The sequence below is a fragment of the Anguilla rostrata genome, chromosome 1 (assembly GCF_018555375.3).
Source record: "Anguilla rostrata isolate EN2019 chromosome 1, ASM1855537v3, whole genome shotgun sequence".
Lineage (NCBI taxonomy): Eukaryota > Metazoa > Chordata > Actinopteri > Anguilliformes > Anguillidae > Anguilla > Anguilla rostrata.
In genome coordinates this window covers 19,656,307-19,679,518 of record NC_057933.1, presented here as the reverse complement: position 1 = coordinate 19,679,518, position 23,212 = coordinate 19,656,307, and the positions used below count along the sequence as shown (strand labels likewise).

Below are 23,212 nucleotides of genomic sequence, written 5' to 3'. Positions count from 1 at the left end.
ATTCAGGCGTTTGTGCACACATTTGCTTTTTATCTTAAACAATCTCAGACCTGTAGTATCTTCCTTTGTCACATCTGTTATTGATCTTTATTCTTGGTGCTTTGTGGTATTAGAATTTCAGGTGGGGAGAGACATCAGATCCAGATTCCTTCCTTTAATTTTGACATTTCTCTTTGCGTTTTAAAATCTGAAAAACATTTTGTGGGTACAGAGTGCAGAGTTCAAATGTTCATATGTTGTACACATTTCCATTAACAGATATTATAACTGTGCAACTCAACAAAGTTCATTTAAAATATGGTATAGTTTCTTGTTTGATAAAGTATACCCAGACAAATCTGCACAATGAATGTTGCATACAAAGCATGTTTCTATCAGCAGCATGAAATTGTTTTGCTGGTGCAGCTGACTAGGACTTATTTGATGTTACTGCAAAGGACTCAAGATAGCAAGTTCTGTAAAAGTTTCTACTTTTTGTGTACTCCACCAATGTTGTTTTCCTCCTATTGCATTTATGATGCATTAAGAAAAAAGATGGAGTTTTACTTGATCATTACATGATTGGTTTGTGGTTAAAAATGTGTGTATTTTAACCCTAAAATAAAATCCAGTCCTATAAAAATACTTATCTAGAGATATTCGAAACTGACTGGATACGCAGTTGACAAATAATCCCTCTGTTGCTGGGTGTTCATTTTGTTTTTACTCACGCAAACTCTGTAAGGATCTCAATCACATACGACAAGTTAAAAATGTATATGGGTATTTCATATGTGTAATATTTGCCAATCTTTCTTATATTCTCATTCTGACTACAAAATATGAAAACGTTTTATTCATCTTTGTATAGCCAGTTCACTGGAAGCATCCTGTTTCCTTCTATGTGAAATACCTGTTACATATGTTTTAATATTTGTTCTTATACTACAAACAGTAGCTACCAAAGAACTATGCAAAATAGAAAGAACTATTAACTGGTACTAAAGCCATATGTACATGGGGTGGCAGTGTAGTTTAATGGTTAGGGAACTGGGCTTGTAACTGAAATGCTGCCAGTTTGATTCCCAGGTAAGACTGCCGTTGTGCCTTTGGTTACTGGTTAAAAATATGTGTCTTTTAACCATAAAATAAAATCCAGCCCAATAAAGATACTTATCAAGAGATATTCATAACTGACTGGATACACTTCAGTTGACAAAAAAACCCTGTGTCGCTGTGTTAATTTTGTTTTTACCCATGCAGTCTCAGTAAGGGTTTAATCGATCACATATGACAAGTTTAAAATGTTTATGGATATTTCATGTGTGATATTTGCAAACCTTTCTTATCTTCTCAGTCTGACTACAAAATATGAAAACGTTTGTATGCATCTGTGTATAGCCTGTTCAAACCATCCTGTATCCTTCTATGTGAAATACCTGTTACATATGTTTTAATATTTGTTCTTATACAACAAACAGTAGCTACCAAAGAACTATGCAAAATAGAAAGAACTATTAACTGGTACTAAAGCCACATGTACATGGGGTGGCAGTGTAGTTTAATGGTTAGGGAACTGGGCTTGTAACTGAAATGCTGCCAGTTTGATTCCCAGGTAAGACTGCCATTGTGCCTTTGGTTACTGGTTAAAAATGTGTATATCTTAACCCTAAAATAAAATCCAGCCCAATAAAGATACTTATCTAAAGACATTCATAACTGACTGGATACACTTCAGTTGACAAAAAATCCCTCTGTTGCTGTGTTAATTTTGTTTTTACCCACGCAGCTGTTGTACCCTTGAGCAAAGTACTTAACCTGAATTGCATCAGTATATTGCCAGCGTGTATAAATAGATAGTATGTAAAATTCAAAAGTCACTCAGGATAAGAGCATCTTCTAAATTCCTGAAATGTAAATGTGCATACCTGTCGACTCTCATGCATTAGCCTCATGCATTTACTCATTAGACTCATACATTTGCTTGCTGTCTCACCCTCACATGATTTTCTCTGTAAATTTAACATATTTTAGCTGAAAGGAGCATTCTATAATATAATGATTCATACAATGTGAGTTCAAGGTATAGCATTTGTATTCTAACTAGCTGATAATTATTTGTCTTTTAATTTCATATCCATTATGCCTGGAGTGTTGCATGATTTGTTGGACACTGTTTATGTGAATGCTTCCATGTAGCCTAGGCTATATAAAGATGGCATAAACCCATCACAAAGCAATAATAATTCCCTATAGGACACAATAATGTTAAGGGTTTGTTTAAAGCAAGAATTATGGAGTTATGTTTCATTTCCTTTTGTATTAAATTGAGTAGGAGCTGAATTATGCCTTGCATATTATTGAGACATATTACTTGATTGATCTGTATTGTGTCATCCTTAGCTGACCATCTGGTAAAGTGACAGATGTAGAGCACTGACATTTCTTACCCACATCATATTGTGAGTCTCAAATGTCTCACAGTTTTCATCGTAAATGTCACACATTCCAAATGTTGAATTGATGACAGATTTTAAACAAGACATTTTGGCCAAGCTCAGGAACTTAACCGCATAGCATTTGGTATTCCGAATTTATGTTTGTTGCCGAGTTACATAATTCAAAAGGAAAACGCTGCAGAATATCATAGAAAAGTACTGCTGGAAGCGGAGTCGTCCCACGATTTTTAAGTGCGTTACATACGGCTGAGACTCCACCTCCCACCAGCCGTGTGAAAATCTGTGGTAAAAATTACGCGTGTAAAAGACTGCATAGGTGCAGAAAGTCGGTAGGTGATTTTGCTAGTGACAGTTATCACAGGTCCCTATAGGCTATCATGAAAGCAGTCGCCTAATTTCCAATACCGACAAGGGAAGCGAACTGTCAACTGGATTATTGGCTTTTACCTAAATTGGGTGAACTTGAAAAACGTGTATTTTGACGTATACTAATTTTGCTGAGTTTGAAATTGTAGACGTGTATTTTTCCTGTTTTAGTTTGTTATAGCATTTTCTACAACAAACTCGAATTTCTGGTTGTGGCTTTTTGGTAGAAGGAGGACGCTACTTTGATTGGGGGTTTAAATGAGCTACAATCTAGTCAAGTGTATTGCACTGCGTTAACATTTTTTTCCAAGGAGCACACTAATGCATCCCAATAAGTAGCCTAGATGTGATCCTAAGTTATTTTTCTAGTTAGCACACATCAATTTTCAGGAGCAAATACTCCTAAAATAGCATCATTGTATACCCTAGCCATGGTAGCTGGCTAACGTTAAAGGTAGCCTAATTGATAATTTTAGAAAAACATTAAATTAATGTTAACTCGCTTGCTGTTTAAAGAACTCACTGCATACGTGTCGCTTTTGGAAGTGAAGCTCAAATTAATCGCAATCTTGGCTAGCTCTTTTACACCTATTAGACCCATAATACATTAGCCAGGTAGAATACCAGTGGGTTAACGTTACGACCTATCCAGTGTGAGCACATTTGTCCTTGGTTTGCTTACCGGATTGCTTTGAGTTCCACATTCACCCCAATTGCTTGCTAAATTATTAATACGAACATGCCAACTGTCACACACCACAAGGAAGCACTTCAAAATGTTAGGTAACGAATTTTCTCGAAATGTTTAATGTTACATAACGGAGGTAGTCCGGCACAAACACTGTCAAGTTTGATAAATTAGCCAACTCTAACCCACTCTGCAGTAGTAATTCGTAACTTGGCAAAAAGCTAATAACGGTTTGCTAGCGACGTGTTCTCAACATTTACATCTTTTTCTTTTATTCCACGCATTGTCAACATGACTATATTAGGTATCCTTAAAGTGTGTATGCAGCACATACTGAAATGACTGAACGCTAATCGAAACGAAGGAACAAAGCAAAGAGCAAAACATAGACGAAACCGAAGGGAAATGACGTTCATGATGTACGAACAAAGTCGCCATCTTCTGCGGGTGCCACAACGTCCAGTATCAATGCTGCTTCAGAGCCACGGGTATGTAGAATAACGTTAATCATTAATTTAAAAAAAACTTTTATGATCACTGATGTGCTTTCTGGCTGTAAATATATTGTACTTCGCTTAATATAATGGACACAAGTAACTGTTTTACATGTATTGGCTAATTGAGTTATCTTTGAAGTATTTTAGTCCATATGAATACGTAAGTGACTGTTTCAACGTACAGTAGGCCTGGACTTATTACTGTTGTTTCCTGATGTTTTTCGGACCAAATGTTAATAGCGTGTTCTAATCGCGAGCGAAATAACAAACTAATTTCATGCTGATTTCCAGCAATTCGCGCCAAGTCGGTCTCCTAATTCATGTAGGCTACTGTCGCCTACTGTACTGACAGACGGCAAAACTAAAGTAACTGTTCTGGTTACAGGTGTATTAGTAATCGAGTTTTTATTTTATAATAAAGCAGCAGGTCGATTTCTTAAAAATCACAGCGGTGTTCGACCGGTGTGCACGTCACATTATTTCCCCGTAACCCATTCATGCCTGTTAAAATGTTAAAACTATAGGAGATACTCTAAATCAAAGCATAGGTGGACGGCCGTGCACTACATTGTATGCTGTATTAATACTAAGTTATGTTTTAAAGGGTGTCTGCCTTGCGTGAGTGTGTAGGCTACGGGAAGAATCGAGCCTGGACAGGAGTGCTGATAACATATTAGCTATATTTACGTGGTTAAAGAGACTAGGCTAATGAAAAGTGAAAACAGATCTTTTGACAAAGAATGTGATTTCAAGGTTATCTAATATATTATTATGATTTAATTAGCTGACCGATTATGGAAATATACTATATGGCGTCAGGTTGAAATATAATCCTAATTGTTATGTTCATAAGATTAAGTCGCACATTTCATTAGTCTCTGACTATGGGCTACACAACAGTGTAGGCGATTTTATGATTTCATTTAGGCTAAAATCCCACCTTGTAAACCCACCCTAAAAACCCAATTTTAAAAAATAACTTTTCATAATTGATTTATGAATGGTTTTATTGTTCATCTGTTGCTGGGCTGCTTACATGTGGCTTTGTCTAATATGTAAAAAGGAAAGCCTTAGTATAGCTATGTATTCAACATTCAATACATCTGTTTCTGAGTTCTATTTTCTCACTCCTCTCCATGAGAGGACTCCTTGAAGCTGTGTTGTTAGTGTAGCCTAATATGTCTGTCCTGTAGGACACTAAATTTACAGTTTGTTGAGTGTGGAATAATTGGTTTACTAGACAGTAATACCCAGGGCAGGTCTAATTCAGTCCTTTAAATTGAAGAAGAATGTCAAATACAGTTCTGTTAGGCAGTTTGAACCAGCAGCTGTGCTACTAGGACAATGCTCTCATTTTACATTTTAAATTTATATAATAGCACCTCAGGTCACAATGGCCAGTCCTCAGGTATTGAGTTGACCATGTTTAATAAGTGTTGAAAAGGTGTTAAAAATGTTCAACCAATTTAAACACACATTGTTTGCAGTGGGGGCATGCCAAATCCAAGCCAGCTATATCTGTCATGAATAATTTATGGGGCAACACATCGGCATCTCAGGCAGTACTTGCAGATGGATAGTAGTACACGGGGGAACTGAGGTCAGTTTTGGTACATGGAAAATTGTGCTGGATTTATCTTTCTCTTCTTAAAATAAACTAGGATTCATTTTGTAGACACAATATCTCAGAGTCCTGTGGGCATTTTGCTCTTGAATGTGCAGTTCACCAAAAACTGTCGGCAATTGTGGGGTATGCCATGGAATCAGGAGATGTGATCAAGGTAACAAGCAGATTAAATACAAACTGAACAGAAGAGAACAGCCATACAAAGTTGTTGATCAAACTGTCCATGATACCAGGGCCTCCATATGCCGTAGACACGACAAATGGTGTTAAATAGACCACAAATTGAGCTGCTAAAGCTGGCATCACACCAATACCTCCGACATTGTAAATTGCTCAAAGATAAAGAGCACAGAATGAGAGGAATAAGGGGGCACACTAGCACACTAGTTATTGTCTTATAATCACAGCTACATGGAAAAGCATATACGCATTTCATATTTATGCTGTATATAGAAGAAATGGACCAGTAACATGATATGAATATGAGGTGCTTGATATACAACAGAAGACTTGACAGAAGTCCGAACAGTGCATATTTGCATCAAGGCCTTGCACACAAGGCAGACACAGGGCAGCTTGTCCATGTCTGCGATGCTAGGTGTTTTTTTATTTTTCAGATTGGGAACAGGGATGAAGATATTCATGTACACTATAAACTAATGCACACTAATTCGCATCATCCTCAATTATGTGTTAAACTAGAAGTACATTTCCCACACTGTAGCCGCTGCATTATATAACACACTCTAGTAGAAGCAGAACAGTGGTTTGATGGGTCCTGTGTTGTGCTGTTGTTTTTGTATTTCTCAGCAAGAGCAGGTTTTGTCATGTTGTGAATTAAACAAGTGCAAACTCTACCATAGAGAGAGAATTTAGCAATTTGTCCATCTGTTTAGCACGGTTTCAGTTTTAAAGCTGTTTCATGCACCGAATGCATCTCAGATGACTTCTGCCTCTATTAATACTCACCAAACAGAGTGGTGGTGTCCTAAGGACAGTACAGCCACCAGATAGGATGGTATGTGAATAAAAGGAGCCCAAACTATTTTTATCTTTTGATTTGGACCAGTTCCTGCTGACACATACAAAACATTTATTACATAAATATTAAACTGGGAATAATTAATAGTATTATTCCCAGTTTAATAAACTTTGGCAATTGACTGACCATATCACTGGCATATCAACTGCAGTATGTATCTGTCTTTTTCTCAGGGCCATGCATTCTATGCAGAGCTTTTATTTGAAAGAATGAATGGAACACACAATACCATTACATTCGATAAGGGCGAAGTGGATAACAAGGAAGCTGATTAATTATACATTTGTTTGCAGAAAGTATACCAATGTGCAACTAAACACATTTGTATTTGACTTCATTTCACTGTTATCAGTTTCAGGTAAGAAAGCCATTTACTGTAGAGCATGTTTTGTTCGGGACTTGATTTACGTGCACTCACCATAATGAGGCCAAAGCCTATATTTTGAATTCCCAGCATTTGAAGTATTGCTTATCAGATCCACGACATCTGTTTCAGCATCTCATAAGGTTATCAAATAGGGTGGTGAAAAAGGAAAGGTACCTGATGAAAGGTACAACCTGAGGTACCTGCTGGAAGGTACAACCTGAGACCTGTTTTGCATGTTGGTAGCATATTTTCAGCCCAGTGGCGCCTGCAGGATTCCCTCCGGAGGTATGCGATAGAAAACGTAACATTGTTTTTAGCAAAAGAGTTTGCAATAAAAAAAAAATGACAGCTGGGTAATTTTATTTGAAACTCAGCTGCCCAGTTTTGTGTGTTTCCAGTTCCCAGTCCGAAACCTGTATTTGTTATTTAATAAAAAAAAACACCCTGGAGGCTGTTCAGGTATGCTCTGTGCGCAGCTCTGCGTTCAGCTGCGTACCTGGGAAGAGAATCCGGCAGGCGTCACTGGTTCAGCCCATTCTTCTCTTGGAGACAGCTCTTTCTCACTCACAAATTTAGAATGAAAAATGCTATTGTGAGAACAGGTTAACTTTCTGGTTTCTGCAAGAACCGTTTAAAATGAAATTTTGACAATTATTTTTCACAGCACAATTTTCATTCAGTCATAGAAATATGATGTTTGGAAGTTGAACATAGATTTTTACATGTAAGTGATAAGGAAAAATCTTTCCTCAGTAACAAGATAACACTGTTCAATTACTTGAATAGCAAATGTCCTTCCGTACACCACTGCTCATTTTTTCTTCTCTTTTCCCAGAATTGGAAATTGTATTTATATGACATTCAAAGCATGAGTTTTAGCATAAAAAATTTGCATTAAATAGGAAATGAAACCAAGGTCATTTTTTGTGGACAGTAAAATTAGTTTGAATGCATTTCTTAATACAGTGACGGATTCAGTGTATTAAATAACAATGCAAGACAAACACAAATAGGCACCTTTACAGCTTACTTACAGACAATTTCTTTTTAGTTAAACAGTTGCTAGGAACTTTCCAAATGCAAACAAGTATGTGAGTGAAAAACTCTCTAGGTCTTGAACCCTGAAAATCATCCAAACTCCCATTCCTAGTCTAGACATGATAAATGGCAAACTGTCTTTGATTTAACTTTCCTGTTCAAATAAGCTTGGGCACATTCAGTGGCCACAGTACCTCAGAGTCCTGTGAACGTTTTCAGCTCTTGAATGTGCCGTCCCGCTGAATTTGTTAGCGGCTGTTGAGGGATATTCCGAGGAATGGGGAGATACTGACAGCCAAGGTAAGATAGCAAAAGCCTGATTCAGTACAAACTGATCAGATGGGGAACAGGCAGACAAAGATGTTTTTCAGAGTCCACCTCCTTATATATACCGCAAATGTCCTTTGGATGGTAGCCTTTGTTCAGACTATTCGTATCCTTGAGATTGTCTGTTTTTATTCCACACATTTTAAAACGTTTGTATCTATGTCATGTAGTATAGAATAGCTTGATAAGTCCTTTTGCCCCAGAGAAAACTTTTGTACACACAATTGTATTAATGTGGCTTTCATTTCGGATCCTTTGCTAACACTGCTGCAGTGATACCAGCGATGTGCTGAAGTGTTAGGGCTACTGAATGCTCCGATAATTATTCTTAATTGTGGCTGTTTATTGAGTTAACATTTGGAATGCATTCCTAGTCACTGAGTCAAAGGCTGGGTTTACCCTGCCTGATACCCCTGATACCTTTCACTCAGACAGATGAAATGCGATCAGCCATTGGTAACTTCTATTTATAGTGTATGCACAGTGACTTGGCACGTCTATAACTCTGTCAAACAGTAGGGTGAATAAAGGCAACTCCAGGGTAACAGTGTATGACTTTATATAGAAAACCAATACACTGCAGTGTTTTTAAAAATTTGTGTCATGACAGAAGGGTTTGCAAACCTGTTTTAAAAATTTGATTTGAAAATGAAGTTTATTTGAATAAAAAAAAAAGCATTGAGCGTGAGAAGGGCGGGGTGAGTTACCTTATCTACATGTTAGTTTCATGCGTATCTTTACTCAGCAACAGAATTGCAATCAGGCATTATTTATTTGATACCAAAACATTCTTGTAATCAAATTAACATCTTGATAGATGTTAAGTATGAAGTTAAGGCTGTTAGCCTAATCTTTATAGGGTTTTTAGGAAAGAATGTTTTGGAGTGTAGAAAAAAACAGCTTCTGCTCTTTAATCTTGATTTGTTGAACTAGGCAGAGAATGGAGTACATTACATTACATTACAGGCATTTAGCAGACACTCTTATCCAGAGCGACGTACAACAAGTGCATTAGTTCAAGGTGCAGAGGTGCAAAAGAAACACACTAGAGTGAAGTAAAGATCGTAGTGCCAGAAGTGACCACATAGATCAGGACTCCAACCCTGTATAGTAACCTACTATACTCTGTAGTACTACTCTATAGTAACGACTACTCTGCAGTCACTGTATTGCACACCTAGTTAACCCTTAGGATTGTTAAAATTTACAACTTTGATGAGGTCTTACATAATTTGTGCAACAGAGCTCACCGTAGATTAGATGTGAGGAGGACGGATTTTGGACAAAATAAGTTTACCAAATCAAATCCTCCAAACTAAAATTTCAACTTTTTAGAATTGTCAATGGCACAATATATTTGTAGAATGAAATATTAGAATAAATAGTTTTAATAAAACTCCATCTCAGATAAACAACAGAACATTGATGAAATGGAAGGATCAAAGGAGGGCCGCCCATCCAAGACTTTAGTTTCGATTCTACCTTCTAAAATGCTTCCAGATGTCCGTCTGCGCCGTCATTCAGGCACTAGCATTAAAATGGCCATTCTTTAGAAAAAGAAACAACAGCTCTTGTTGTTGACAAGAGACAGACTCGTCTCTAGCACAAGCTTCCCTCTGTGCCTGCACTGTATCGACCCGTGACATCCCCAGAGAGTGGATACCATAACATAATTAAACGTCCCTTTGAAAAGCAAAGCAAAACACATTTCTAAGAAAATTCAGTCGGGTGAGGCTTCATGTAGGAGTTGCAATTACAGCATAGAGCAGCAGCAATTTTTTTTTTTTTTTTTACAGCTGTAGGGAACTGCATAAACCACATTCTAGGACGTTTGGAAGGAGGAGTTAAGTTTGCAAGAGGAAAATTACAAAAAGATTAAGATCACATGACAGGAGGGCTGAATGTGATAAATACTGGAACACGGCAGAAACCTTCAGAGCTGGCAGAGTTAACCAGGCATGAATGGGTCGCGCAATGCAATTGCTGTCCAGCACCACTCTCTATATTTAAACTGCAACCCGATTACACATTCTCCAAGAAGGCAGCAGTAGCTGTTCCCAGTAAAAAAAAACTGTGCTGAAGAAAACAGACTATATAGGCTGAAGTCATCACCGTAGAGTCAGGAGTTTTGCCAAATTATTTTTAACATTTAACACAGATTGGTTGTTGGTTAGAGTGTGAGAAAACGGCGCAAATAACCAGAAGTGCACCTGTTCAGGTAGAGAGCACGCAGCCTACCAAGGAGAATTTCTGTTTTTCCTCCAGTTGCTAAACAGTGCGAAAGAACCAAGTGAAGGGCAAGGGCATCGGTGGAAACATGAGCATGGAGAAAGGAGTGCAGCACTGGGGTGACAGTCCCTTGAAGTCTGAGAAAGGGGTGGATCAGCCAGCTATCCTGGGAGAGCAGGGGAACATGAGAGAGCTGTCCCAGTCTGATGACTCTCGAATGAACATGGACCCGGCAGCCGCCGACACTGCAGAGTTAGTCTCCCGTTCGGAGATCAAGCTGTACAAGAGGCGGTGGGTCATGCTCTTCCTCTTCAGCACCTACTCCATGAGCAATGCCTTCATGTGGCTCCAGTATGGCATCATCAGCAACATCTTCATGCACTTCTACAACATTGACACTTTCGCCATCGACTGGCTCTCCATGATCTACATGCTGACGTACATCCCGTTTATCCTCCCTGTGATGTGGTTCCTGGACAACCGGGGGATCCGTGACGTGGTAGTGGTGGGCTCTGCCTTCAACTGCATCGGGGCCTGGATTAAGACGGGCACTGCCCATCCAGACCTCTTTGCTGTCACCTTCTTTGGGCAGTTTGTGTGCTCAGTGGCCACTGTCTTCATCCTGGGGATCCCTTCCCGCCTGGCCTCCCTGTGGTTTGGGCAGCAAGAGGTTTCTACAGCCTGCTCCATTGGGGTCCTGGGGAATCAGGTGTGTCTCGGAATCAAGTTTGCCAGTTTGAATTCTGGCCAGCTTGGTGTGTGTGTGTATGTGTGTGTGTGTGTGTGTGCACATGTATGTTTTTGGTTCCTGTTCTCATTTTGTGATCTTGAAAATGAACTTCTCTGTAGTCATGTACACATCTGCTGAAACCCAAACTTCCTGTTTGTGGTTCAAGCCTTTTCCTTCTGGGATAGTCAGTTTTAGGAGGTGAGTCCCTGTTTCTCTTTTCTATCCTGGACCCTTTCTTTGAGGGTCCCTGAAGCAGCTAGTGGGATCACCTGTCCTACTCTGACCTACTAGCTGATTAGGGTAATGATGCATTTCCAGTATACTCTTTGGGGAGTATTTTATATGCTATGTGCTATTCACTTAGTACTGCAGTGCATCTGCATGTTTTGGCTTAAGCTTGTGAATTAAGCTAATTATTTTCTCAGTTGATTTCCAAAAAGAAATGGCTATATGTGTAAACGTTACTGTCAAAGTACACTGCACACTGCTAAGTTTTGGACTTTAACTGCCAGCACGTGTCTGTACTACTGACAGTTATTATTTACATTGGTTTAATTGGCATCATTTCAAATGGATATTGTAGTAATTTTAAAGGTAATTGTGTCTTGATGATTGCAGTACTTAATGTCATGGTAATACATAAAATCTAATCGTACTTTTAACCAAAACAACTAGGCCAGTGTTGGACACCCCCGGATAGAAACCAAAGTGCAAAATGTTTACAAAAGTTAAATTGTAGAAGTTTGTCCTGATTCATTTATTGTTAGACATACAGACATGTTTTGTAAGATAATGGACTGCAGTGCTAAATTGAAAGTTTAAATAAATATAAGATAACCACACTGCGTATCTGAATATGAAATATTAGGCCTAAATTTTCTTATTTGAATTTATTCGCTTTTTAGCCAGTAGTTTAATAGACAAAATCTAAAATGTTTTTATGTCAAATATCATTTGCACTTCTATTAGGGAAAGGAAATATTAAATAAACATTGTAATACTTCTATATTTGTATTTTTTAAATTAAATTCCAAAAGGATTTCTGGAATGATGTTGACAGAATCATGTCGCTCACCCAGAATCTATAAATACGTCTGGCACCAAGGTCAAGTTGTAAATTACAATGTTTATTTTTGAGTCTTCACAACACACATGAGGCTTGTTGCATGGCAATGTACACATGCGACAGGTGGGTCTGGGTAAAGTAAAAATGCAGAAGATGAAGGAATTATACAGCAAAATAATTAAGACGCAAGGGGACGTTAGAGGAGTTATTCATAGTATGGTTTCTTCATCTTTAGTTAGGAAAATGGTGGGGCAACAGGCATAACTCATTTTAAAGCTGCCACCTCCTAAATAAACTTTTAAAAGGACTGTTATCGTCATGGTGAATTCACATGGGCTCGTGAACGGCACCATCCAGACCCCCTCGGTTATGCAACCTCTGGCTTCTCCCCCTCCCTGACCCTGCACTTCCTTGTCAAGTTTCCTCTCTGCTCTGGCCCCTCAGTGGTGGAGCAAGATTGCCATGGCAGTCAGAGCAGCAGCGACGGTGGCCCCCCTCCGAAGCAGCCTGGAGTCCCACCTCTTCAGTCTGCACCTCTCTTCCTTCACAGCAGCCCTCTTCGGCACTTATACCTAGCCCTAACACATGATTAGGTATAACTTTTTTGTTTTCAGAGCCCGTGGTTCTTTGCTTTTGTTCATTTAATATAGTTTAATGTTCTCTAGAGTAGTTTTGGTTTTGTTTGTATTGTTGGTTAAATGTTCAGTAGGGTAGTTGACAAGCTGTCGGTTGAGTCTGTACTTATTGTCCTGTCTGTCTTGACAATACTTTCCCTTCTAGGAAATTACTGCATTCCAATCTCTGCTCTTTGCACTCGTGTTTGCATCGTAAGTCACTTTGGAGAAGATTGTCGGCTAAATGTCAGTAAAGTAAGTAAGGAATGAGCGCAGGGCTTTCCAGACTAGTGCACAGACCTGTTCGGTTTGAGCTAAAATGGCATTTGGATGTAAGACCCTTGGGAAACTTGCCATGCACCCCACCACGGGTGTAGGATATGCATGGGACTCTGGGTTTTTGTTTTGCATTTCCTCTAACTGCACACTTTCAACTGCAGGGAGGGAAAGGAGCGTGTAGTCTTTGAAATTTGTGGGAAAAATGACTGCAGTGCTCTTGCACATCTTAAACCATCATAAGTATCTGAAAAAAAATGATGTATGTGCACTGTCTGGGTCTTGCCTATTTAAACTGTGTACACAAACATAGTTTTGCACATATATTTAGCATTATATTATGCAGATTTGGCTCAATTTCATAATGCATCCAAATACAGGATGTGGCAAAATTACAAGATTGCAAATTGCCACACAAGCGTGGTTTTGAGCGTGGTTTTTTCAGAAGCCCTGAAACCTGGCAAAACTGCAAATCTTCATGCAAGTATGACTATACATTTTTGGTTAACAAAGACAGAAATTATTCAACAGTACAGGTTGAGTCACGAAGAATTAGAATTGCCTGAAGCCAGAGATGATTTTGCACCTCCCCCATGTGAATAGTTTTTTGGTTTCTGCTTTCTATGCTTATTTCATTGTATGTAGGGAACTCAAATAACTGTGCTCTTTGAATATCAACATTCATTGGAAATGGTCCAAGTATATGAACTGAAACAGTAACTTGTTCCAAGAAAAATTGAAGAGTTCTATTCGTTAGTCATTCAACTAACCTTGTCTGTGGCTCAATGTTTTTTTGTAACCATTATTATTCTTGCACTGTTATTTGCCCACCAATTAAAATGACCTCCTTGTAAATTGACAGAAAAATTTCCAAGAAATGTTATTAAATCGGCGCTTGCTCGACTTCAAAAACGGCTGTGAGCAAAACCAGCCTTTCGCTTCATTGGTCCTTTTGGCACCAAGACCTGTTTTTGAGTTAAACATAATTGTACCCATACAACTGAGACAAGGCACAGCCTGAAATGTAAACGAATGCAGCACAGATGATGAGACTAGTGGACCGCGCTCTAATCAAGGGTGATCTGCTGGCATGTTTTGCAACTAAACGTGACATTGTCCTCGCAAACTGCACTCACTAACTAGCCGTGGCTGTGATTGTGTGGCTACTTGATTTAAATCAAAACTTTAGTAAATCAGTTGTAAATAAGGCACAGATAGTGTTTGCATCCATTATGCAACAAGCATTATTAACTGCGCGCGGTATTTCTTCTTAGTGGATAACTCTCAAATGGGTTATCCTCATACCTTATCGACTGCTCCTATCTCCCAGGTTACCAGGAAGGGCTCTGTCTCAAAGTCCCAAGGCCTTAACAGAGGATTCCCTTAGGGATCTGCTCTCCCCTGCTGTTATTTTCTTTGTACACTAAATCTTTTGGCTCTATAACATCTTGAGGTGGCTTCTCCTGCCTCGGCCTGTCTTAATGATATCTTGAGCTGGTTCATCATTGGGCATCTTGAAGTCCTTGCTGGAATTTTTACCTACCAACTACACCCCCCCCCCCCCCCAAGGACCTTTTCATTACATTTGGTGACACGGTGGTGTTCGCACTCCAGACAAAAATTCTTGGCGTAGTCCTGGTTAACACCGCTGGCAGTCTTTCACTGAGAATATCTTAACATAAACTCAGCTGCCAATTTTTCATACAGAATGCAAAATCATCTTTTCCTCACTTCATGTGCTACCCATCTCATTACTGAGGCCCTTGAGCTATCCTGACTGGGTTAGTGCACTTGCCTCGCTTGTTTCCCAGCTTGTTCAGGATGCAACTCTTCGTCTCATCTGCAGTCACCCAAAACACATGCATGCCACACACCTTCCTCATCTCCATTCACCGGCTGCCAGCATCAGCCTGGAAAAATACACCTCTCCGGTCCTGGCCCGTGCTGCAGCACCCTGTTACTTCCAATCTGTTTTTCAGACCTTACGTCCTGGCAGGGCACTCTCTCCCACATTCACTGGCACATACTGTCCCCTGCGGAAATAGGTTACATGTAGGTGGAACTTCTCTGTCCTGACCCCTCTGTCCTGTGTTGAAATGTGCACCCACCCCTCTATGATCAGGGCTGCTGCTTCAGTACCTATCTTCTGCTGCCTGTTTTAACCACATTGGATCACCTAATGCTGCACATTTCAAATTGGTTTACTAGCCCGACCAGTTATCCTATATCTCCTAACCCAGTTTCCCTTTAATAATATGACATTGTATTTGAGATGCATTCGCTGCTAAGCTTTGTTGTGACCCTGAAGACTTAGCATCAGCACTGTTCATTGCCTAGATATGTATGTAAGTTGCTCTGGCAATGAGCATTCTAACTGCAAAGTGCCTGAATTTAAATGTATGAGTCTGTCACACTTGTCACTCTTCCATTGTTGTGGGATGGACAGAAACTGCAGCTCTGCATTATTTCAGTTCTCTGTACGTCTGCATCTTGGAGTGTGTAGCCATACTACTTCCTGAAAATTGATCCTGAACATGATCCGTCAAGTAGGTGCGCTTGTAGCATAAATAATACAACGGGAGAGACAGCATTGTCTCCCACTACAATGGGAGAGAGAGCATTTTTCAGCATTTGGCCCATTAAGCAGTGTGTCTCTTCACTGAATGATATATCAGTGATATTATACTGTAAGCGGAGTCATAGATTATTTATAATTGTAGAGCCCTCACTTCCCTGTAGTTAAGTGTCCTATTCCAATTGGTGTGGAAGTTCCTATCTGTGTTTTCTTATTCTCAGTATTGACCTCTTCACTCTTCAAGGTCAACAAACACTGCATTCCGCTCATTGTGACCCTTGCTTTTAAAAAAATTTTTTTTTTACATCCACCTCCTTCGCTTTTATGCCAAATGGAAAGGATGTTTTTTGTATATTTATAATAATAAGAGTTGCTTGGTAGCCCTGTGGGGGCTGTTATTGTGTTCCTTTGGCACCGCCTTCAGCGCGACGCTGTGCAAGATTTATGAGAAAATATCAACTAAAGGCTTTGGCAATTTCCTCCAGACTTTTCTGTGGGAGGGAGTCCTGTAGTTCCCTTCTGAGAGTCAGGGAAGTGGCACTCAGCTGCAAGGGGTCACATTGGCCTGAGAACTTGAGTCAAACCATGTGTGAAATACCACAGACATTTGACCTCTTGCACACAGCCGTACTGTTCCAGCTCTAAACACACTCTCACACACTGCATTGCTCTTTCTTGTTGGGGTTCTCTCGGTGTTGTTTTTACCAGTGTGATCCAATTCACTTTTTCCCCCTCGAAGGCAAAGAAGTTTTTAGTACATTTCTTTTTTAGTTAACCCTTCAAGGGAATTGAAATTTTGTTTGAGCGTTGGAGCTGCCACCATATGTGTTAACGCATGTCAACTATGTACGGTAGACGGTAATACTCTGTGGGTAGTCATCCTGATCCATCTCTTTCTGGCAACCGTGTTCTTTAGACTGAAACTTTAATCAGGGAAAAATAAATTGAAAAAGCCAGCAGGTTGCTGTTTTGGTGAAATTATGATTAATTAAATAATGTAATTAAAGATGGTTAGTAAGCTCTTTCTTGGAAGCAGTCTTTATTCATTTCCCCCATAATCTCTCAAAGCATTTCAAGTAAAAAAAAAAAACAAAAAACATAAGAAGGTATACTGTTTATTTCACTTTTTTTATCACCTAATGCTGATCTTTCATATAAATCTCAATCTATTGCTGTTACAAATTCTGAAACTTAAAAGAGTGTTGAGTTTTTCAGTAGGTCAAAGTTGATCCTGCTTCAGTAACACATGTGGTGCTGGACTGACAGTAATGTGCCATGGAAGCAATTGTATGTAGTTGGTTTATCTAGTAATATGACTCCATCCGACACTGAGTATACAAGAAACAGCTTGCCTACTGCTTGCACACTGGGGAGGCATGCTGCAGGTCATCCTACCCTTCTCTCCTACTATTCCTCTTCTAAATCAGATGAACGCACATCTACATTGTGAGCCTCTCTGGATAAGAGTGTCAGTTAGATGAATGCAATGCTATGTCAGAGCAAGTTGGTGTTACCCTTTCCTGAGAGGTTACATGCATGTTTTTAGTCTGTATTTTTCCATGCAGAACCGTCCGTGCGATGAGGAATTCCTGTAATTCCAGTTTCTCGCAGGCCTGTGTATCCTCCTCCATGCTGCCTTTCTCCCTTAGCCACACTGATGACCTAGGCAGTTGCATAGTTACAGAAGTGGCGTGATGCTGTCGTTCGGTCAGACCTTGTTGGGTGTACAGTGCTGATGCAGGAGGGGGTGCAGTTGATAGCACCTTTGACCTGCTTGCTTGTTTCAACCATAAGTCACCAAAATCACCTGTTCAAACAAATCTGAAATGTTTGTGTTCTCTAACATCAGGATAACCAGGCATGGACAGATGCTGTTCGGTCAGGTCACAGATGAGTCAGCAGGTTGCACGGACAGCTTTGTTTTGCAGGTTTTATGCATTTATTTGTTTATTTGTTTGTTGATAACTTGTGGGAAAGATATGCTGAACAGCTGCTCTAAAGAACACAATAGCAGGGCAAGGTTCACAGCTGCTAATAGAACTCCCACCGAAGCATACAAAACAAGAAGGAGCAGTTATTCTGCTGGGTTGAACTTTTCCGTTCCAGATTTGTGGACCCGGAGATGGACGTGTGATAAAATTCTGCTGTGCTATCAGTGGTACTGGCACAGCTCAAGGACTTATTAAGTGTTAATGGTTTAGGGGCGCAGCTCCTGATAATTGCACAACGTGACAACCCGGGTTGTCATGTCAGCAGCGATTGTGGAGCGGGAAACCGGCGCCAGAACAGCATCATTGAAAATGCACCCTGTGAAAATGTCTTTCAAAAAAAAAAAAAAAAAAATTAGAACCTGAATTATGTGGCCCACGGATAGTTGTGGCACCAGACTACCGCATAGAGCATTTATGCCAACGGCTGGCTCTGGAAAACTGGCTGAAGCCAAGCTGAAATTTCCATCTGGGAAAAGGCTTGTTGAAATGATCCCCTGCATGGGAGTTGAAAATCAGAATACACAAAGTGCATGATAAGATTGAGCAAAGCAATGAATTCCAAACACTGGCTTAGCAGGTCAAAACAATATATAGCCACTGCGTCAAAATATTTACAGAAGGTGCAAGAAGCTGAAAACATATAACAGCCCAAATGGCCTCCAAAAGAATCTGTGTTCAACCAGAACCTTGAGACTGTTATGGTTTTGACCCCAAGCAAGTCTGCACACTTTACAAAACGTTTGCATAGGAAGCACTTGTATCTTGCATCTTGTAATTCTGGCACTGTCATGGAGCACTTGTCTCTTGAACTTGATGTTTTAGATCTTTTATTGCGTCTTAAGACTTAGCTTTACTGACTCAGCCTTAAGACTTAGCCACTACAATTGATGTTTGTGGCAATGCCTAGCTTCTGCTTTATGACAAAATGTATTTTATCTGACCTGTATTTGTATTTATTTCCGATGACCTTCGGTATGCAGTTATTGTAGGTCGTAAACGTGTCTGCCAAATAAAATGGAATGTAGTGTCCATTCCAGCCAACTTTGCTGATGCATTTACACCAAGCATCGTCATGCCACGACAAAGGATACTGTTAAAACATTGACCATAATTCAGTTTGGTCACAAATTTGAAACCTTACAGTTTCATTTAATTTCATTTCATCTGTTTTAATGTTTCATTTTGGCTTATTTGTTCCAAGTATGATTAAACATAATGCCATTGTAATAATCATTTTTGGCAATATGTATTTTGCATATGTTAATATATGTTGATGTATTTTAAGATCATGTAAATTGCAGTTGGGTTGATGGTCACTGGCCAACAAGCAAGAAGTGTGAAAGTAGCTTGCCTATGCAGACACAGTATTTTGTGCTCAGGTGCATTATTTGTACGGCCTCTGTGAAAGGCATTGCTTTCACCACCTCACCTTACTTGGCTGAATGTTTTCCATATTTATTGTCAGCACCCTATCAATCAAGATTTTATGTATTGTTCTCTGCCTGTTGCATAACAGTAGTCACGCACTGAATGCATTTTCTTTGTGGGAAGTATGCTTAAACATTTTAGTTGCTTTCTAGAATCTGCATTATATGTGCCATTTTGGGTGTAATTCCAGTAATAAGCATTGTTGCTATTTTGATTGTTCAGCAAGGTTTGTCTCGTTCAGCAAGGTTTGTCTAGTTTTGGCTTGGTCTTCTTCAGTTCTCTGTCTGTAGATCGGCTGATGTAAGGCTGATGTGAGATTGAGTTTTAAGCCATTGTGTAAGCATGTCTGCTGTTTTCATTTTCCCCACAGCTGGGCATTGCCATTGGGTTCCTTGTTCCCCCTATCCTGGTGCCCAATGTGGAGGACAAGGACAAGCTTGCACAGCACATTAGCATCATGTTCTACATGACTGCTGGAGTAGCCACCCTGATCTTCATTTTGGTGGTGATTGGTAAGTTCCTGCCTGGGGGTTGAAGCATTGTTCGTGTTTATACCATAATTTAATGTACAGGCGTTATACAAGAGTATTTTTAAAAATAAAAATGTGAATCGTTTGGGGTCTGCAGCGGGTCGACCCCTCGCTGGCCGTGGCAGCAGTGTGCTGCCACCTGGAGCTACACTGACACCGTATCTCGCCTGTTCTGAGTCCAGCGACACACTTGGCAGATGATAAGGAAAGTGTGCAGCTGGTATAAGTGACAGTGATTTAAGGAGATGAAAGGAGAGTATCTGCAAGCTGTCTTCCTTCTCAGAGAGTGCTAGTCTTTCGCCACCTCTTTTCAGCCAGCATAACGCGTTATTGTCAGTAAAGGTGAGTAGAGCCCAAGAGAAGAGGCACTCATTCTTGTTACTGGAAGCTTTTCATTGCTGCTCGTTGGGAAAGGGTTTTGTTGCTTCAAAGCTTGGAAGCTCAACATCGTACTGATGTATCTAAATGAAAAACCCCTTCTATGACTTCTGTGGTTTCCTGTTGCAGTCAGTTGTTGCTGAGGGAGGAATTCTGCCAATGTGGCGAATGGGAGGCTTTACTTTTTTGCCTTGTTGACCCCAGATGGAGGACACTGTCAGTGGAGTAGGCAGTGTGCAGCGATGATGACGATGGTGGGTTGTGGTGTTGCCAAAATGAATGCAGAAAATGAATATACACAAAGTTTACTGCAAACGGCGATGCACTTGCACCTGTCCACACACCCCCATTTAATAAGCCTAGTGATGATTGCAGCACCCAGTGCTCTGATGTCTTGAGCTAAAGCCTGGAGAAACTGCCAGGCTTTAGCAAGAAAGCTCAGGAACATTTCACAGGACACTGCACACCGCTTGTTGATTATAAAGTTTGATGGGCAAACTGTAGTGGCAGTGCATCACATGCGCTTGCCTTCTGCCCTGGCCTGAAGGCAGGGTGTGGGTAGGCCCTAAACAAAGTACTCTTGTCAGTCAGTGTTTGGTGCCATGTGGCAGACTTTGCCCTGGAGCAGTGTACGTTGCACACAGTCATGTAAATGGGCGATAAAATGCCCGATACCCAAGAGCGAACCCCCATAAATAGTGCACGATATGGACTTAATAATCTGTTAAAGCTAATAACTGGAGCTGTTTGGTCCTTGAGCTGCCTCTCCTATGGCACTCTGGCCCTGCCCCCTCGTGTGCAGCGAGGGGCCCAGTAGCCATATGGTGTGGTCATGTGCTGCTGATAACGCGCTGATGCAGTGGCTGAATGTGCACTAGAGGGCCGGGTAGGTCACTGCCTTGCCCTGATAGGGCAGATGGCCCATTCCCTCCCGGGTGCATTTTATCTTATCTCCCTCACTTGCAGGGGACCGTCCTGCTGCGCTTTCTTGTGCTACCGGTAAAGAATTTGTCTTTGTCAGCATCCCAAGCCTCACGTGATGTTTTCCTCAACGCTATCTGGTTTGCTTTTAAGAGACTTCTCCAGCGATTCCAGTCCCTTCTTCTGCTGGGGGGGGGGGGTTTGTTGTCATGGCGCCAGTGCGAGGTTGTGTATTGTATCCTGGGGCGTATGACGATACCCAGCCCTGCAGCACACAGCCTGTCGTATTTGATTTCTAAATGAACCTCCCCAGGATCATTGCAGGGGCAGACGTGACGGGCTTTAGCGCATGTGTAAGGGGTATTTGCTCTGGGGTGTGGCTGCTGACAGGGGCACAGAGGACACTCTGTGCTCCAGCACATTCAGAACATTTCTGCCTGGCTCTGTTTTAGCCTCCTGCACGTCTCCATTGCATACATAGTTGTTTCAACGTTCACAACAAAGACCCAGTGTCCGTAGGCCCGGTTCAGGTTCATTGTCACTGGCGGAAAGCTGTACAAGTGGGCGTCAGGCTACCAGACTGACTCCAGATATTTCTGAATTGCATAAAATAGTGTGTGTGTATTCGCCTACCCCATGTGAAAATAGAAGCATTGATGTCCAAGGAGGCTGTTTGTGTCAATGTTGGTTTTCAGGCCCTCAGAATGAAGTGAACAGCTAATGCCCAGGCCTCACAATGACTAAATCCACCGATGACGCTTAGTGACTCACTCCCTACAGTACAGTAGGGCACAGTACACCAGCTCCTGTCAGTGTAAAAACTGGTCCACTGCTGTGTGCTGAGGAAGTTCACAAATCATATGAACAGCTAAAAATGGATCAGTTATCTGGGTTTAAAGTTGATATTGCAATATCAATTTTAGGCCATATTGCCTAGCACCAGTCTGCTGTCATCCCACTGATTCAAAATGGCATCCAGCCAACAGTTTGGACGAAGTGTCGCATGACCCACTCCGCATCGTTTTCGGTCATTTTGACCCAGAAGCACATTCACATTTATATATGAATGCAATGTCAGTGAGACATGTGCATTTAAATCATGTCACCAAACAGTTTTTTGGGAAAATGGTCCACAGTTCAACTGTCCGTGATTTGACAAAAAGCTGTTGCGACCTCCTACTCAAAGTGATAGAACACGTTTCCTAATGAATAAGAATAATGAAATATTATAAGCTCTGGCATCGATGATTTGAGAACAAAAGTCTGCCTTTGCTTTCTCCTGGCACATATCATTCGCAGCTCGGATAAGTGGGTGGCAATGTCAACAAGCCAAGCGTCCCTGAACGTGATAGTCCTGCCCACAGAGCCCGCGAGTGTGCTATCTCGCTGTGGTTATTTCGTCCTCTCTTTGCTTTACTCCCATTATCAGAGGGCTGCATCTTGCCGCCAAACAGATAATATTCTAAGTGTCGTTTCAATCTTTTGTTTTCCCTTTTTTTTCGTTTTGGTGCCCGCAGATTTTGCTGTGGCGCACGCCGAAGGTTCTTACATACAGGTAAAAAAAAAACCCCGGTTATGAATGATGGACTATCCAGCATTTGTTTGCTCTGCTGAATCAACAGACCCAAGCTGGAGAGTGTAGAAGAGATGGTACATTTGTAATGAGAGACTGCTATATGTTCAGACAGTGCAGTAGCTAGCTACAATCATTACCTGCAAAGGTTCAACGAGTTGAAATTCCAGAAACCTCCAGGGCAAATGGCTTTGGCTAGGCAACCAAGTTGTTTTCAGGCATATGAGGACTAGATCATATGTTGGCATTTGAACTCATTTGAACTGTGTCTTTGTATGAATATAATCCCTCCCTCTCCACAAATAGGTTTGCTTTTACTCACGCTTGGAGGAGGCGAATGGCAGAAAGAATTACCTATTGGCTATTCTGGTGCTTGTGGCTTTTGACCCACAATTAAGTAGACAGAAAAAACACTTTGTTCCTCTTTCAGAATGAATCCAGATTTTGTGCTATGCCAAGTAATCAAGTAGAACTGAATTCAGCAGCAGTTGTTGTGGTTAATATTGTCATT

General features: G+C 40.6%; 1 protein-coding gene across 7 annotated transcripts in view; it reads left to right on the top strand.

Annotated features, from left to right (window-relative positions):
- The window catches only part of flvcr2a (FLVCR choline and putative heme transporter 2a), a 44,352-nt gene that overhangs the window by 2,249 nt on the left and 18,891 nt on the right, over window positions 1-23,212 (top strand). For 2 of the 7 annotated variants that reach the window (XR_010329076.1, XM_064328072.1), the window contains exons 1-4: window positions 2,742-3,587; window positions 3,797-3,980; window positions 10,656-11,328; window positions 19,670-19,811. Coding sequence is in view for 6 of the 7 variants with exons in the window: in XM_064328072.1 (XP_064184142.1) it covers window positions 10,708-11,328; window positions 19,670-19,811 (763 nt within the window). In the remaining variant the exon portion in view is untranslated. Of the gene's footprint in view, window positions 1-2,741; window positions 3,588-3,796; window positions 3,981-10,655; window positions 11,329-19,669; window positions 19,812-23,212 lie in introns of those variants that run through there. The other 5 variants (XM_064328080.1, XM_064328097.1, XM_064328056.1 and 2 more) reach the window with 5 other exon arrangements.